This window comes from Centroberyx affinis, unplaced genomic scaffold, assembly GCF_046629955.1.
Source record: "Centroberyx affinis isolate AG114_WGS23_722 - 3 ecotype Tasmania unplaced genomic scaffold, CSIRO-AGI_Caff_v1 ptg000369l_1, whole genome shotgun sequence".
Taxonomy (NCBI): Eukaryota; Metazoa; Chordata; class Actinopteri; order Beryciformes; family Berycidae; genus Centroberyx; species Centroberyx affinis.
In genome coordinates, this window is record NW_027279040.1 from 1,109,979 (window position 1) to 1,124,075 (window position 14,097).

At 39.9% G+C, this 14,097-nt stretch overlaps 2 protein-coding genes across 2 annotated transcripts in view; both read right to left on the reverse strand.

The window, feature by feature from the left end:
• Positions 1 to 314: 314 nt before the first annotated feature.
• On the reverse strand, positions 315 to 1,676 carry rassf10b (Ras association domain family member 10b). Its single transcript, XM_071515848.1, has one exon. It carries the CDS (start codon positions 1,674 to 1,676, stop codon positions 315 to 317), a length of 1,362 nt encoding a protein of 453 aa, XP_071371949.1.
• Positions 1,677 to 7,728: 6,052 nt separating this feature from the next.
• tead1b (TEA domain family member 1b) overlaps positions 7,729 to 14,097 on the reverse strand; it is a 51,036-nt gene continuing 44,667 nt past the window's right edge. Inside the window, exons 7-12 of the mRNA XM_071515808.1 lie at positions 13,884 to 13,945; positions 12,472 to 12,596; positions 10,641 to 10,814; positions 9,187 to 9,327; positions 8,833 to 8,985; positions 7,729 to 7,866 (exon numbers count right to left, since the gene is read on the reverse strand). Coding sequence (XP_071371909.1) covers positions 7,753 to 7,866; positions 8,833 to 8,985; positions 9,187 to 9,327; positions 10,641 to 10,814; positions 12,472 to 12,596; positions 13,884 to 13,945 — 769 coding nt within the window. The 3' untranslated portion in view covers positions 7,729 to 7,752. The remainder of the gene's footprint in view (positions 7,867 to 8,832; positions 8,986 to 9,186; positions 9,328 to 10,640; positions 10,815 to 12,471; positions 12,597 to 13,883; positions 13,946 to 14,097) is intronic.

Consider the following 14,097-nt stretch of genomic DNA (forward strand, 5'->3'; position numbering starts at 1 on the left):
ATTATTCCTTGGACATGTATAAACGCTCATTACCCCAACGAAAAAGAACTATAGTAATTCTATAATAAGTTTTAGAAGGATATTATACAAATAAAGTCACTATAAACTCACTATTGACACAAGTCCCTATATTATAGGAATATTATAGTGAATTTTCGTTAGGGTAGCCTTAAAATACAAGCGACCTAATTTTGAGACCTGTTGAAATAAACTCTGGTAAATCTGAAGCAAACCAGATCCCTGAGACTGTATAGATACAAACGTTCTTTATTTATGTTTAATAAAAAATGACCACAGTCCCTCCTGGTCAAATCCTAAACCAGTGACTCACACACAGGCTGGCTGTCTGAGTCCTGACTGTGCAAAGAGCTTAAGCCTGTGTCTGAGTCGTCGTCGTTAACACTGTGAGTTTTGGAGAAACCCCTGGCCTGCTCCACCCACCCGCTCTTCGTCTCCAAAGTGCACATCCTCCCTGTCTTAGCAGTCACAGAGTTACATCTCTCCTCACCGGGTGTCCCTTCTTCTATATCCAAAATGTTCACTTTCTCCAGCAAATCCCTTATCTCCTGTTCCCTCGCCCCCCAAATCTCCTGGGTCAGGTTTAAATCGCCCCTAATAGCTTCTAAATCCGTGTTGAGGCGCAGCCCAATGTATAAACTCGTATCAAGCTGCGTTTTGATCCTCTCTTCTTCCAGCTCGTTTTCTGATGAAGTGTCTGCCTCGCTGTCTGACCTCGGGACGGGTGATGCGCTCTCGCCGGTCCTGGGCTCGGTGTCTTTGCAGTGGAGCTCCTCTTGTCTCCGCTTCATCCACCTGTGGTTCAGCTCCTCCTGGATCTGCACGGTGATGTTGTCCACGAGGGCTTCGTGCTCCGACAGCTCCTCCTGTAGTCTCACCACCTCCTCGCATCGCCGCGCATAGTCCTCAAACTTGGCGAGAGTCTCCAACAGTGGTTCTCCCTCATGGCTGCAGGGCGCATCAACAGTCCCAGCAGCATCCACTAAATACGTGTCTTGTACATAATTAATCCCATGCCTCTCCATTCTGTCCAAGTGAACTTTTGCCTCGTACTTTTCAATCTCCGTGTCCAGCTCTTTAATTCTCTGGAGCTGCTGGCGGATCGTGTGATCCTGGGAAACCACAAGGTGAACCAAAGTTTCAATTTTCTCCGCAGAGGACGTCGTGTCTCTGGACGCCGCCTGCGCTCTCTTCTTATTGATCTTTTCCAACTTTCTGAAAGCTTTCCTCACAATCCGCCGCTGTTTCTCCGGGGAGATGAGGCCCATGGGAGCCGCTGCGGGCCCCCTGAAGACACAGGGACTCTGCTTGCTCAGCACCACCCGCGCCTCTGCGCTCCGGGGGCCGTGGTTCGCCAGAGACGCCTCGCTTTTCACCAGCACGAACCTGACATTCTCCTGCTCCTCTCCCCACGCGCCCCACAGGCGTAAAATCTTGGTTTTGTTGGGCAAAATCCTCTCGAAACCTCTCCATTTTTCTACGATGCAATAGGATTGAGACGATCCGGAGAGCATCGCTGCCGAGAGGCTGAGCAGCAAGTTTTGATCGTCCAGAAGCACCTTGACTACATCAGCACAGGTAGTGCGCTTTGACAAGCCGAGCACGAGCTTTTCCTCGCGGCAAACCCACACGGATATCTTACTTTCCTCCGACTCCATCGTTAACTGAAGCTAAACTGTATGTTCTAATGAGTTAAAACGAGAATAAACAGTTCTTGAAATAGAAATAAATCCGCATGTCGAAAATAAAAAGCAACACTCCCCATACTTATTTCAAGCATGGACATGTGTGTGTCCTCTATGTGCAAGAAACATCTCCGTCAAGCTGCTGATAGGGCTGGATGTTGCAGGTCCATGCGTCCCTTGGTTCAGTTCCCTTTCCTGTGGCTGACTCCTCCAAGCAAACACTTTGGTTTTAACTGCGCTGCTTACATGCTGCGCTTTCACAAGACTGCCTTTGCTTTGATCACGTGACTGCTCCTAAAATAGGGCAAGTACCGGTAAAGAAGCCTGCACATTGTGTTGTGTGATGATGTGTTGTGATAGCAAGAGAGGACAGGTAAATATCTTCTGCAGGATACAAAGTGCACAGCATAGTTTATCTTCTGTGGCATCTTGGCAATTAATTGGTGTTATGATGGTGATCATGGCAATGATGCTTATTGTTTCTTGAAAAAATGTCAAATATTATACATTAGATGTCTTGAGAGTTTAGTAGGCGTGAGACTGTAATCAACAAAGATTACAGATGTTTTACTCGAGTGTTTACAAAAATATTCATGGCAATAACAGCATCAATATGATGATGGGCTTTTCATAATTTGCAGATGAGTGGACAATAGAAAATTAAATTCTGAATTAAAGAACTAAAAAAAAATAATTGCACACGTGTATTCCTAATGGCTGAGCTTTTGTGAAGGCGCTGCCTCTTTAGTAATTATAATTTTCATCTTTAGTTCAGATCAAATTAATTAGTACTTTAAGAGGCTTACATGATAATCTCAACCATGATGTCAAGGATGTGACCACATTAAAGAGATGATGATTATACTGATAGTTGCACTTTGACGGCCCCAGGTGGCAGCAGGAAAAGACTGTGATGTTTTTAAATATTTAAATGTGTAGAATGTTTTCCTCAATATATCACTCTCAAATAAATTTTGAAAGCATATTATAATGGCTGTAGAAAAATGAGAGGTCTTTACCTTCTTCTTTACCCTATTTATCATGGTGTTCATACCAGTTAAGAACACATGAAGAAATAGCCCAATATGAGCATCAGTCCAGACTGCAGTTTGCGAGTTTCCAGTTTTCCAAGCATGACGAGCTGTCAGATGTCAACATCCGTCTGTAGTTGGTCTGAATGTAGGAAGGTGGTGTTGGTGTGGGTCTTTGGAGTTTGAATGGCATTGTCTATAGCTGGCCAAACAAAAAAACTAAATGAGTAATTGCTCCAGAGTTTGAATAAAAAATGATTGGTGTGAACATGCCCTACGAGTAGCTGTGCTTGAACCTAAGGGACAGGGGGGTCCTCACCTACCCACTGACTAAGCTTCTGGGGAGCTGGTAGCATAAGTTTCACCTATAATGAGTCAAATTCAGTTTTCTGACTGAATTTGGTGCCACATCACACCTGTGTGCTCTTAGCATCCAGAAGTGTGGTATTCCACCTTTCCACCTCACTCTTGTATCAATACCTCATCCTTTCTAAGTAACCTGACAGCCTCTGTGCCACCGCATTTAAGAAACTCTTCTACATTAAGGAGGCAAATAGGCCGAAACAGACTAATATCCACAGAATTTTCCTCAGTGGGAATGAAAATCCCTCCTGCTGTACACCACAATCAAAGAATAAACTGCTTCTTCCATGCTAACTTCATGAGCTTCCACAATAATCTCAATATACCTTTCCTAAATTGTCTTCTAGCTCCACTAAGCTCAGGCTGCCACTCTTCTCTTTACTAAATAAATGCTGAACCAAAATAAATGCTATCCTAGCTCTGTTTTTCCTATGATTTTCAGCTTTTTTTTTTATAAACCCCTGTAGGTCTTACTAAAGATATGACACAGTGAATAATATATTAAGGTATAGCCTATTCCTCGACTTAAATTCTGTTGTTTCAAAATGAAAAATGCCAAGTGTCAATGCATTTCTCTTCAGGCAGACCCCCTACATCACATAAAATACAGCAAATAAGGGACCAGGCAGGCGGTCAGACCATGGGCAATTTAGACTAATGCAGACTAATGCTTTCAGGTCATCTGTACAGATTCAGTAAGGGTAGTATGAAAAGGTTTTATTGCCTAATCACTGTCAAACAGCTGGTGTAACAGAAGGTTTAGCAGGTAAGGAAATCTTAATGCAATTGCTGTCAATTTAGCAATGTCTCCCTCTGCTGCTGGATTCCATTACTACAGTACTGTGCATTAAAATGTGAAGCAGAGGCATGAACAGGACAGACACACTGAGATAAAGCAAGTGAGAGGCTCCATCTGCTGTTAATCTGGTGTTTGTGCAGTTAACGTTAGTTGGTAAGTTTTGTATACTATAAAATGGTGTCTAAATATATAGTTTATACATTACAGTATGATCCATATTTTTATAAAATACTTCTGGCTGTGTGGATACTCAAGTTGTGCTCATGTCTGGTGCACAGAAATTACTTCAGGTATGAGAAATGCTTTTGTTAAAGTGACAACAAAAAAGAGACAATATTTTCCAGATTTATTTAACTTCAATATTGCATACATACAAAGGATCTAGAAAGCTACAAAATATCTACTATTATCAAGAAGGCATCATAATGTTACGGAGCAAAAACAAGACCATATGCAGAACACATAAACATAGCAGAGTTTCTTTTCTCTCCCTTGCTCCCACACGTTACTGTCATGGATATGAAAAGATATCACACTTCTGTACCAAGCTAAGATATAATTTTGTACAAAGCACCTTTTTACAAAAAAGTCTGCACACAAAACCCAAATGTGTGTATGATACTATCTGAGCTATGTGAAAGATCACTTTAAAGCCAACATCTGAAAATGGTAATGAAAGAAAAAGGTACCAGTACCTACTCTTAGACAAAATTACAAATAACAAGAGCTAAACTGCTGATATGTTTGTGGCATGATTCCTCAACTTAGCCATGTTTTGTGTCCATTTTGTATTCAAATAGTCCACCAGACATTCATGCCATCAAAGGCATCAGTCCTACTGTTTTAGGGTTGAAATTACATGTCAAAATGTACCAGCAGTGCAGCAGTAACATCATTACCATCCTATTGGGCTTGCAATATACAGAAAATGTCATCACAAAACCAAGTACAATTGTATACAAGTACAATAAGAAAACAGGAACATCTCACTAAGTAATCAATAAATGTGAACAGATACACAGGGTAAACATAACAAGAAAAAAAGCCTATTAAAACTCCACAGTGTCCATAGGACTGTGGCAAAATACTGAATGATTGAACTTACTTTGTCTGCATCCACCAGAGACATTGTCTGTAATTATTTAGAAATTCTTAGATTAAGATACTTTCAGATGAATATAGTTTTGTAAGAAACAGTAAATATATGTCTGAGTAGCTATGGTCTTTATGGTGAAAAGTATTAACCTCTATGGCTTCGTCCACACTAGCAGTTTCTAACGTTTGGGAAATGATTCTTTAAATCCAACAAATCTGACTTTCAGCCACTTTGGACCTGGTTTTGGAAACAGTTTGAAAGCCATTTACGATTTTCAGTTGCGTTCTTGTCCGCAGAATTGTTATTGATATGTTGTCCATTAAATTACATCATGTAGACTCCAAAACACTGAATTAGATTTATTCCAAACTTAATTTTAGTATTAGTAGATTTAATTATGGCCTACTCTCAAATCACTTTGCTTTCAATTCAGTAAACAGTGAAAGATTCATAAGTGATATTAGCTCACGTGTCGGGTGCCTGCCTCATTGACAACGTAGCTATGTCTGCATTATATAGTACAGTAACATCATGAACATTCTTGTAACTAATGTTGTGTGGTTTTCAGATCTTGTGAATATGTCGTCACTGGAAAGTTGCAAAAATGCCGAAAATACAAAACAAAAATGTTTCCAAAACCTTGTAAAAACCCTTTAACCCTTTAAACCTGCAAGTGTGTACGAAGCATATGACTTTCAACAGCTGCATTAATTATGAGTTGACATCCTGCATGCAGTCAGTGGCTGTACGTGTCAACAGGTCTTTCAGTCTTTGACCTCAGCAAAGAAATAGGTTTTCTTCAAATACATCAGCTCTGAAATCAAATTACATTGTCATAAGAATGAATATATCATTTATTTTACCAGTAACCAGCTGTCCCCTGCCATCATTACAAACCTTCAAAAAGGCAATGTGGTGATTGGTTTCACTTATGTCTCATTTTTGGTCTAGCAACATTTAATTAATAATTTCTGTCTTTTTGAAGCTGGAAATTTTTTAAACCAAAGGCACTTCCTTGCTACAGTGCAGGACATGACAAAAGATTGACTGTATCTCTGTATTTTTGGTCTTTTACAACAGGAAAGGCAAAGTCAGTTTGTGTATATAGTACACTCTTAGAAAAAGGTTGATATTTTATTAACACTTTTTTAGAGTTAGAAACTCAAAAAATAGAACCTGTATTAATTTATGTGTTAGAACTCTTACAGATGTGAAGAACCCTAGTTAATAAACATTCAATCAGCAAACTTCATGCAGCAGAAGTGTACTACCTTACAAAAAAACCCTTTGTATTTCTAAGAGTGTACCATTTAAAAGCAACGTATAATTTTTCAGAGATGTGGAAATGTTGTACCAAGTTGTATACTGGTGATTTTTTTATCTTTCTCATCCACAAAAAAACTGTTTTTAGACTCAAAACAAAGTATGGGTAATGTTACAATATATTCTAAGGCACTGTACACTTACACTTTGGCAGATTGTATTGTGAATTTCTGACACAATGCAAACATTATAAAGAGTCTTCCCGCAAAGAGATCACAGCTTTAGTGGCATCTTTTGGAGTTCACACAGCTATAGCATGTTTAAGGCTCGGAAATTGGTGTAGGCCACAGAAACATGGGGGAGTGTGAACATAAAGGCAGCAACACTCTGGCTTGGACTTATCACACCGCGATACCCAGAGGGAGGAATATTCTGAGGCTGAAAAATGCATCATTCAGGGGGTCAATGCCACAGCATACTGAACAAGGCCTGCTGTCTAGAAGTGATCTATTGTCTCATGATTATTTAAGTAAAAACCACAGATCTAAAGGAAAAAAAAAAAAAAAAAGTTAGCATCACTAAGGCATGTCCAATAAGGGGAACAAAGTGCTTTGGACAAGCTGAGAGCCCAGTCAGAGTAATTGAAGTAGTGCTTTTCATGGATCTAAAAACCTAAATAATTCTCTTATCGGTTGTCACAGGAGAAAGACTCATTTGCAGCACAGAACTGCTTAGCAGGTGGTAAGACTTGCTAGATCAATGGAACAGATGCAGGTAAAACTTTGTAGTATTTTCACAGTGCATTCATTCTGTTGTTAGTGTCTAAGACTTGGAGTGCTTCAACAGGGATAAACACATTTCCTGAAAGCTGATTTTTTTTTTAGCACTGATTTTGTAATAATCATGTCCACTATCACTTGCCTTCAACTATCTTAGTCTTGTGTTGTGATATTTTTGTTTCTTTGGAACATCTATTGGCTGTGGGTGTATGTTTGTCTACAGTATGTATGCTCACAAGTTATCAACCACAGACATACAAAACACACTCATACATATTACACAGACCACGTCAGGCCGTTGGGAAAAAAGGCCGGTGTCTTTTTTTTTTTTTCTTAGTGTACATGACAAAGCAGAAGAAGACGACACACACGTTTCTGTTTACCAAATTAATCTCAACCAGTAAATTCTTTATGAACGGCCACATGTATATCCAACAGAGATCGACTCAACATATTTTAAATGAGAAATAACTCTTGTATTAAAACATAAAACAACTGTACCGCAATTCACAGCTGCAGTCAAATAACAAACACATACAATTAAAACAAAAAACAAAACAAAATTTATAACAACTGACTTCACCCAATACTATGACCAAAAAGCATTGTAGGTGTGACTTTCAGGTAGAGGCACTGCCACTTGTTTTGAGGTTGGTAAGTCTATGAAAAGAGGGGGGCAGGGGGGGGGGGGGGGGGGTTGGGGGAGGTGCTGGGGCTTTCATTCCTTTACCAGTCTGTAGATATGATGCTGGGCACCGTGCTCACTGTTTGAAACCTCAAACACACACGCCATACATAGCAGAGTCTCCTGGGTGTCCCTATTCGTCACCACCTGCAAGATAAAGAAAACACAGAAAAGCATTACGCTCAATGTAATATTGTGAGCAGAGTTCAAGAGTGGAGGAGAAAACACTTGAAAAGACACTTGCTGCCAGATATGTTTCATTGTGTTATAATCTCAAGGATGATAATTAGTGACTAAATTGTCTAGGATGCATTGCATATGTGTATTGTCCACAGCATTGCATAGAACCATATTTATCATATAAACAATCTTTAAAATAGAGTTTTTACAATTAGGAATTCCTATATTTTAATTTGTAATTCATTTATTTCCTATAATTCCTATATTCATCTATATTGTACCATATTGTATCCTGTACTATTATAATATGCTTTGGCAACACTCAATACTACTTGATTCCTGCCAGTAAAGCTTTTTCTGAATCTGAATCTAAGTAGAAAGGAGTAAAGGTATCGCCATATTTTCAAACCAGCCCACACAGTTGTCAGCCAGAGAAACAGTTGATACATGATAGAGAGAAAAAAACCTAAAGAAACCTGGGCATTATTTTGAGTGCACATACCCACATATGCATCAGACAGAAGGACATTCTATGCCTCTCTTTTTTTTCCTGCTTTCTAGGCAGAAGAGAATGAGACTTTAAGACCCCATGTGATGGCTAATAACAGGGGTTCCTGCCCCCTCTTATCCACCCTCCTCCCCTGCAGATAATGAGGCTCCTCACACTGTGTTTCATCCCCTGTGGAATGTGAGGAATGCAGGACCAGAGAGAGGAAACTCATCTAAGGCCCAGCCAGAACCCCTTTTTTTCAAGCCAGCTGGAGCCACCAGGGCCCAGCGACACACCCGGCAGCAAAGACAGGAGGAATGAGGGTCCTATGGAGCGCCTCGCCTCGCCCGCTTAGAGCCAGCGAGGCGCTGCGCTGGGGCTTATTAGGAGACGGCTGGAAGGAAGAGTGACAGCCAGAGGGGCAGCAGAGGAGCGATGATTACCAATAAGATAGTGAAGTTCTCCAGCACGCTGTTCATCATATATTTCTCTGGCAGATGTTTTAGCTTATGGATGAAGTTGATCATGTATTCACACATAGGAGACCGGCTTATCCTGTAGACGAAACGTCCGTTCTCAAACCGCGCATATTCAGTCTAAAGAAAGAGAACAAAAAGACCGAAAACACATGGAATGAAAAATAGGACATGAAGAAATACACTACAGTGGATTGAAATACTTCTGTATACATATTATTCTGATTGATTGATTGATTCTGATTGTGTTAATACAGTTATTAACAGTTATTCTGATTCACAGAACTGGAACATTTAAATAGTCAACAGTTGAGTCCGTACCTCCACTTTCTCCACTACCTGCTTGCCGAAGGAGCACACCTTTGTCGAACAGGTAATGGTCATATTCTCAGAGCTTTCATACTGGCTAGTCACTCCATAGAAAGCTCCTGTGTCATCCTGAATGTTGCAGTTCAAGTCAGCCTGGGAGCCAGAAAAAAGAAAGAACATTCAGTGAAAGAACATTTCTTTTTAGGGTCCATTTTACGGGATCTAAGACATGAAAGTAGCACAATACACAAAAACATAACACAAAAAAACAAAAGCGGAATACTGTATATTAGAAATGAGCATACTGCCCTCTAGCGAAAAGTGATTTGCAGGACCAATGGAGCAGGTGCATAAAGATGGTGCCAGTTTGTCTGACATGATTTTGCATATCTATCCAACAGTGCAAAGCATCAAAGCGTCAAAATCCACTTGTCAGTTTGGAAAGAGAGGAAGAGACGAAGTAGAAATGTGTCAGGAGATCCAAATTATGTCACACGACTAGACTCTATATCTTTATGCTCCTGGCCTTTTACAGGACGTCAGAATTGGGTTTGCATGTGGTATCTTGGAAAAAAAAAGGCGTTAGATAAATCTCTGAATGAAGTATTTGCTAGTCTGGGTCTCATTACAGAGCTGTCTAGGCTATCCATGTACATCTAATATCAAATGAGAACATCTGAATAAGCATGTAAATGCGTCCATATTGGAAACAAGATTCTAAAGAGGATTAAATGAAGTTATGTTAAAAGGCTGATTTACAAGGCTGAAAGGGTCCGCTCCCGGAGGGCAGCCTTTCTATGCCCAGAACATCCTGTTCATTATGGATACAAAAAGAGGAGACATCCTTCTACAACATTCTCCTCCTTCATTAAGCAAAGCAGTTATACATTCATTATTGTGCAGATTCTGCCTTTCATTTGAAATTTAGATTGGTCGGTCACTTCAAAAGGAATTTGAAGGGACTTGGTCCAAGTGCATACGGCAGTACTTTGTTGACTGCCGCTAGTTAGCATTTTGCATCAGGGAGGAAATACATGCAATGTTTAAACAGCCATTAGGAGTGCAACCAGGTCACTCCATTGTTTTGAGATATTACACTGAATTAGAGAGTGCTTTGATCACAAGCTCTCCTGCTATGCAAGTCCAAATATAGCAGAGTGCATTCTGCAAACATTAAGAGTGCAATCTTCTCTGTGTCGACTGATTACATCCATTCACTGAAGATGAACCTGAACAGACTGGACAGGATTCTGCCGTCGAATGTTTAACAATCTGCCATTAGAAACTGGCTATGATATGCTATAGAGACCAATGTATGTAAAATGTAATCAATTTGAGACACTATTATTTTTTTTATTTTGTTTGAAAAATATCCTTTAATTTTCTTTACCTCCTTTTTCATGCAACTACTATTCAGCAGAAAAAGAGCATGTATTTACAGTACTTAGCGAACATGTGACACTCACCCAGAATTTTATGAGGAAGAAGGAATTCTGGGGGCCCTTGCCAAAAAGCTCCTTCAGTCCTCCTTTCTTTTCAGGGAATTTGTCATAAATCTGACGAATGTCCACCGACTCTAGCAGGGCATCACTGTAGGAATGGTTTGTCTGCCCGATATGCACAAAGAGGTGCTTGTTGTACTGAAAGAATAAACAGAAACACAAAAAAATAGGATTTTTAAAAAGGCTGCAATTCAGATTTGAGGTAAATCTATAGAGTCTGAAATGCCAGAACTACACACAAAGGTACTGCAGGCTTCAAAATGATATAAGAATGATCAGTAATAATCTACTGCTATTCAGAATCGCATCAATGTTAGTCCTCCATTTCAAAAGAGGACACTGAATTTCACTTTGATTTTAAAAGGATTAGTAATGTAAAATAAACAAATAACTGTCATTATAAATACTGATAGTAGCTGAAGGCCACCCAGACAAGTGGTAGCCAGAATTAGACCACTAACAATAGACTCTGATGATGAGACTGCGCAACATTATTCTGGATATCTGCATTTACGGTTGAAGACATCAGCAACATTTCTATTTCATTATGTACAAGGCCTTCTCCTCCACTGAAACCCAGAACAAACTGATTCACCTAACTGTATTGAAATAAGCCAGCCAAGCCAGGCTGCTTCATCCAAAAGCCTATAGCTCATGTTTTGACATTTTTCTTCTTTTTTTTTTTCAGATAGGCTAGAAAACTGAGAAAACACATATCCAATTTCCAGCAAAGATAGGTCTATATCAAGCTTAAAAACAGGCAGAAGTCACACAGTAAAATAATTTATCATCTCAAATAATTTACATACTAATGGTAGATGAGCCTACTGCAGTGGCAAATATGCATTAGAGCAGTTGATCAAAACAAGGACAGCCTACAACCCTGTTCCCTAAAACATTTTTTAATAACATAACCTGGCAACCCAGGGGGCAAGCAGTGGAGACTGATTGTTTAAATATTTCTAATACCAAGTGCGAACACAAATATTTTTCCCTGTGCATCTTTTGTCTTATCTGAAGAACGTATGCAGTCAACCCATTCTAACTTGGAGCCTCATTTTCTATCAGGCGCACTGTTTTTGACCAAGGACATTTTGATAGAATAGACACAGTAAATGGAAACTGTGTTCTGACACACTTCAAACGTATGATGCATAACCAAAAACAGGAGGAATACCAGAAATTCAGGGAATATCCTAACATCATTATCATGGGGCCCTTGCCCTTGCTGCGACCATATCAAATTCTGTCATGAGGGTTATTTCACTTTAGTTCAAGAGCAGTTTCACAGCAATCTCTCTAACATGTGGCCACCAGGGCAATGTAAGAATTCCAAATATTAAGCTAAATATAAGATAAATGGCTGTTGTCATGTGGTATCAATAGCAAAATAAAATTCTCAGGAAAATGTAGACACACATTGACAGATTGCTCCCATCTAAAGCAAACAATAAAAAATGTGAGGCACGGACTTGAGGCTGTTGATTTGTGAGCCTTTTCAAATGATTCAGTGGGTCTGTGGATTGTCTTGCTAAGCCTTAGTCTGTAGTGTAAATATAGTATGGCATATCTTTTAAGGAATTGATTAATATATAGTCATTCATTATTGCTTCAGGTTTTCTTCAGGCTGCGCTTCTCTTGTCTCCATTGAGATTGTTTTGGCCAACTCTCAGCTGACTCTATGCCTGGGAAACTGTCCCTATGGATTTATAAGGGAAGGGACTGGATGATAAGAGCTGGGAATAAAAACGATGAGATAGTGATTTTCCATGGTGCAGCACGGCGCTCCACTTACTGAGTCTGGGTCTCTCTGCTGCTCTAGGAAGGCGGAGAACTCCACCAGTCGGAGTTTCGATGTACCAATGGAGCGGCCCTGCCATGCTGGTGCCGTGGGAGCCTGGGCCGCTGTGGGCTCGTAGCCTGCAGGGACATCAGAAACCTTCAAACAGCTGCACCCTCTCTATGAGCCGTTTCAAGGCACAGTATGAACATGTTCATTTTAAGACAAAATCCTACAGCAAATCAAAGCTTCATGTCATGGGAAAGATGCAGTTTGTAAGTTTTTGGGGAAGTGTTGCTGCGAGTGGAGGTTTGCTTGGACATGTTCTCTTTGACGTTGTTACTAGCTTCCCTACTGATTTTCTAATGGTGAAAAAGCCCAGCTATACACAAACTGCACAACCGAAATGAATTAAGGGACTCTGTGTGAATTACAGCAGCGATTTTTGGTGTCTAACCTTGACAGCAATTTTTTAAGTCTCAGAAATGCAGAACAGTGTTCTCTAACAACAGGATTTGCAAAGGAGTTTCATTGATTGCTCCCTTCTGAATATCATAACATCATAACTTCATGTCCCTTCATAACATTTTAGCAATCATTAGATTCTTAAAATCTAACAAACTGCTTCTTTCATATAAGCTAAAGGAGAAATAAACCTAAATAGCGATCCACTTTCATAAGTTTCAAAATTTAACGTCACTGCTAAAAATCAAGGTTGATGAAACTGATCCGATTTTGGTCTCATACCAGATCCTCAAATCCCAATATACAATTGGCTGCCAGCCCATTGGAAACAACAGAGCAGACAAGGTGGGAAATGTAGGTGGGGTCAAAGTGTAAAGACTCTGCTCCATTATCATAGTAATCTCCCAGGCAAGATAGCTCTCTCTCTATCAGCACATTTGTTTCACTGCAAGAGAATCTGGCATTTGTCATTTGCTGAGATAAAAGGGACAGGAGGCACAACTGGGGCGGTTCTGAAATGTTTTACACTAAGCAGGGAAGTGGTCAAGTGGAGAGGGGGTCGAGCTTGACATAGTTAACCAACATTGTGAGCTCCTTTTGCCTTGTTGTACATAGAAATTATTGTTATCGCACTGGATAAAGAGGTTAGGGTGGAGAGGAGATGTGAAGAGCAAGGTACATGTCAAAGTTTTGAGTAAAACCTAATGGGAGTTGGAGCTCTCAAAGGCAGCGCTGTTGGCTACAGAGATCACCCTTTTAAAATGAACCTTTCTTTGAGTAAGACTAGCATTATGCAGGCATGGCATCTAAAAGCCTGCCACAATGGAAACTGCTATGATGCACTATATGCACAAAGGTGATGTTTTCAGTTTTCAGACTCAGCAAACTATCACAAGAAGTGTTAAGTTCATTTTTGGGGGTGTTTTTTTTCTTTTAAGTTTTTTTTTCTGGTAAAATCTCACTTGAAATGGCTGTTGTGACTGCTGGCTGGATAGGATAGGCTTGCTGGGCGAAAGGCTTAATGCTGAAACAGAGAATGAGGGACCCATCAGAAAAACAATACTTCACACACAGCATAACATATTGAATAGATTAATTGTGACATGCATTAAAGGCTTCTTAAGGCAAATGTGTTCTTTAGCCATTGATTCAGTTATTTTTCTGGAACGTGGCTAT

Coding starts and splice junctions, on each gene's coding strand:
- rassf10b (XM_071515848.1), bottom strand. CDS start 1,676: ATGGAGTCGGAGGAAAGTAAGATATCCGTGTGGGTTTGCCGCGAGGAA.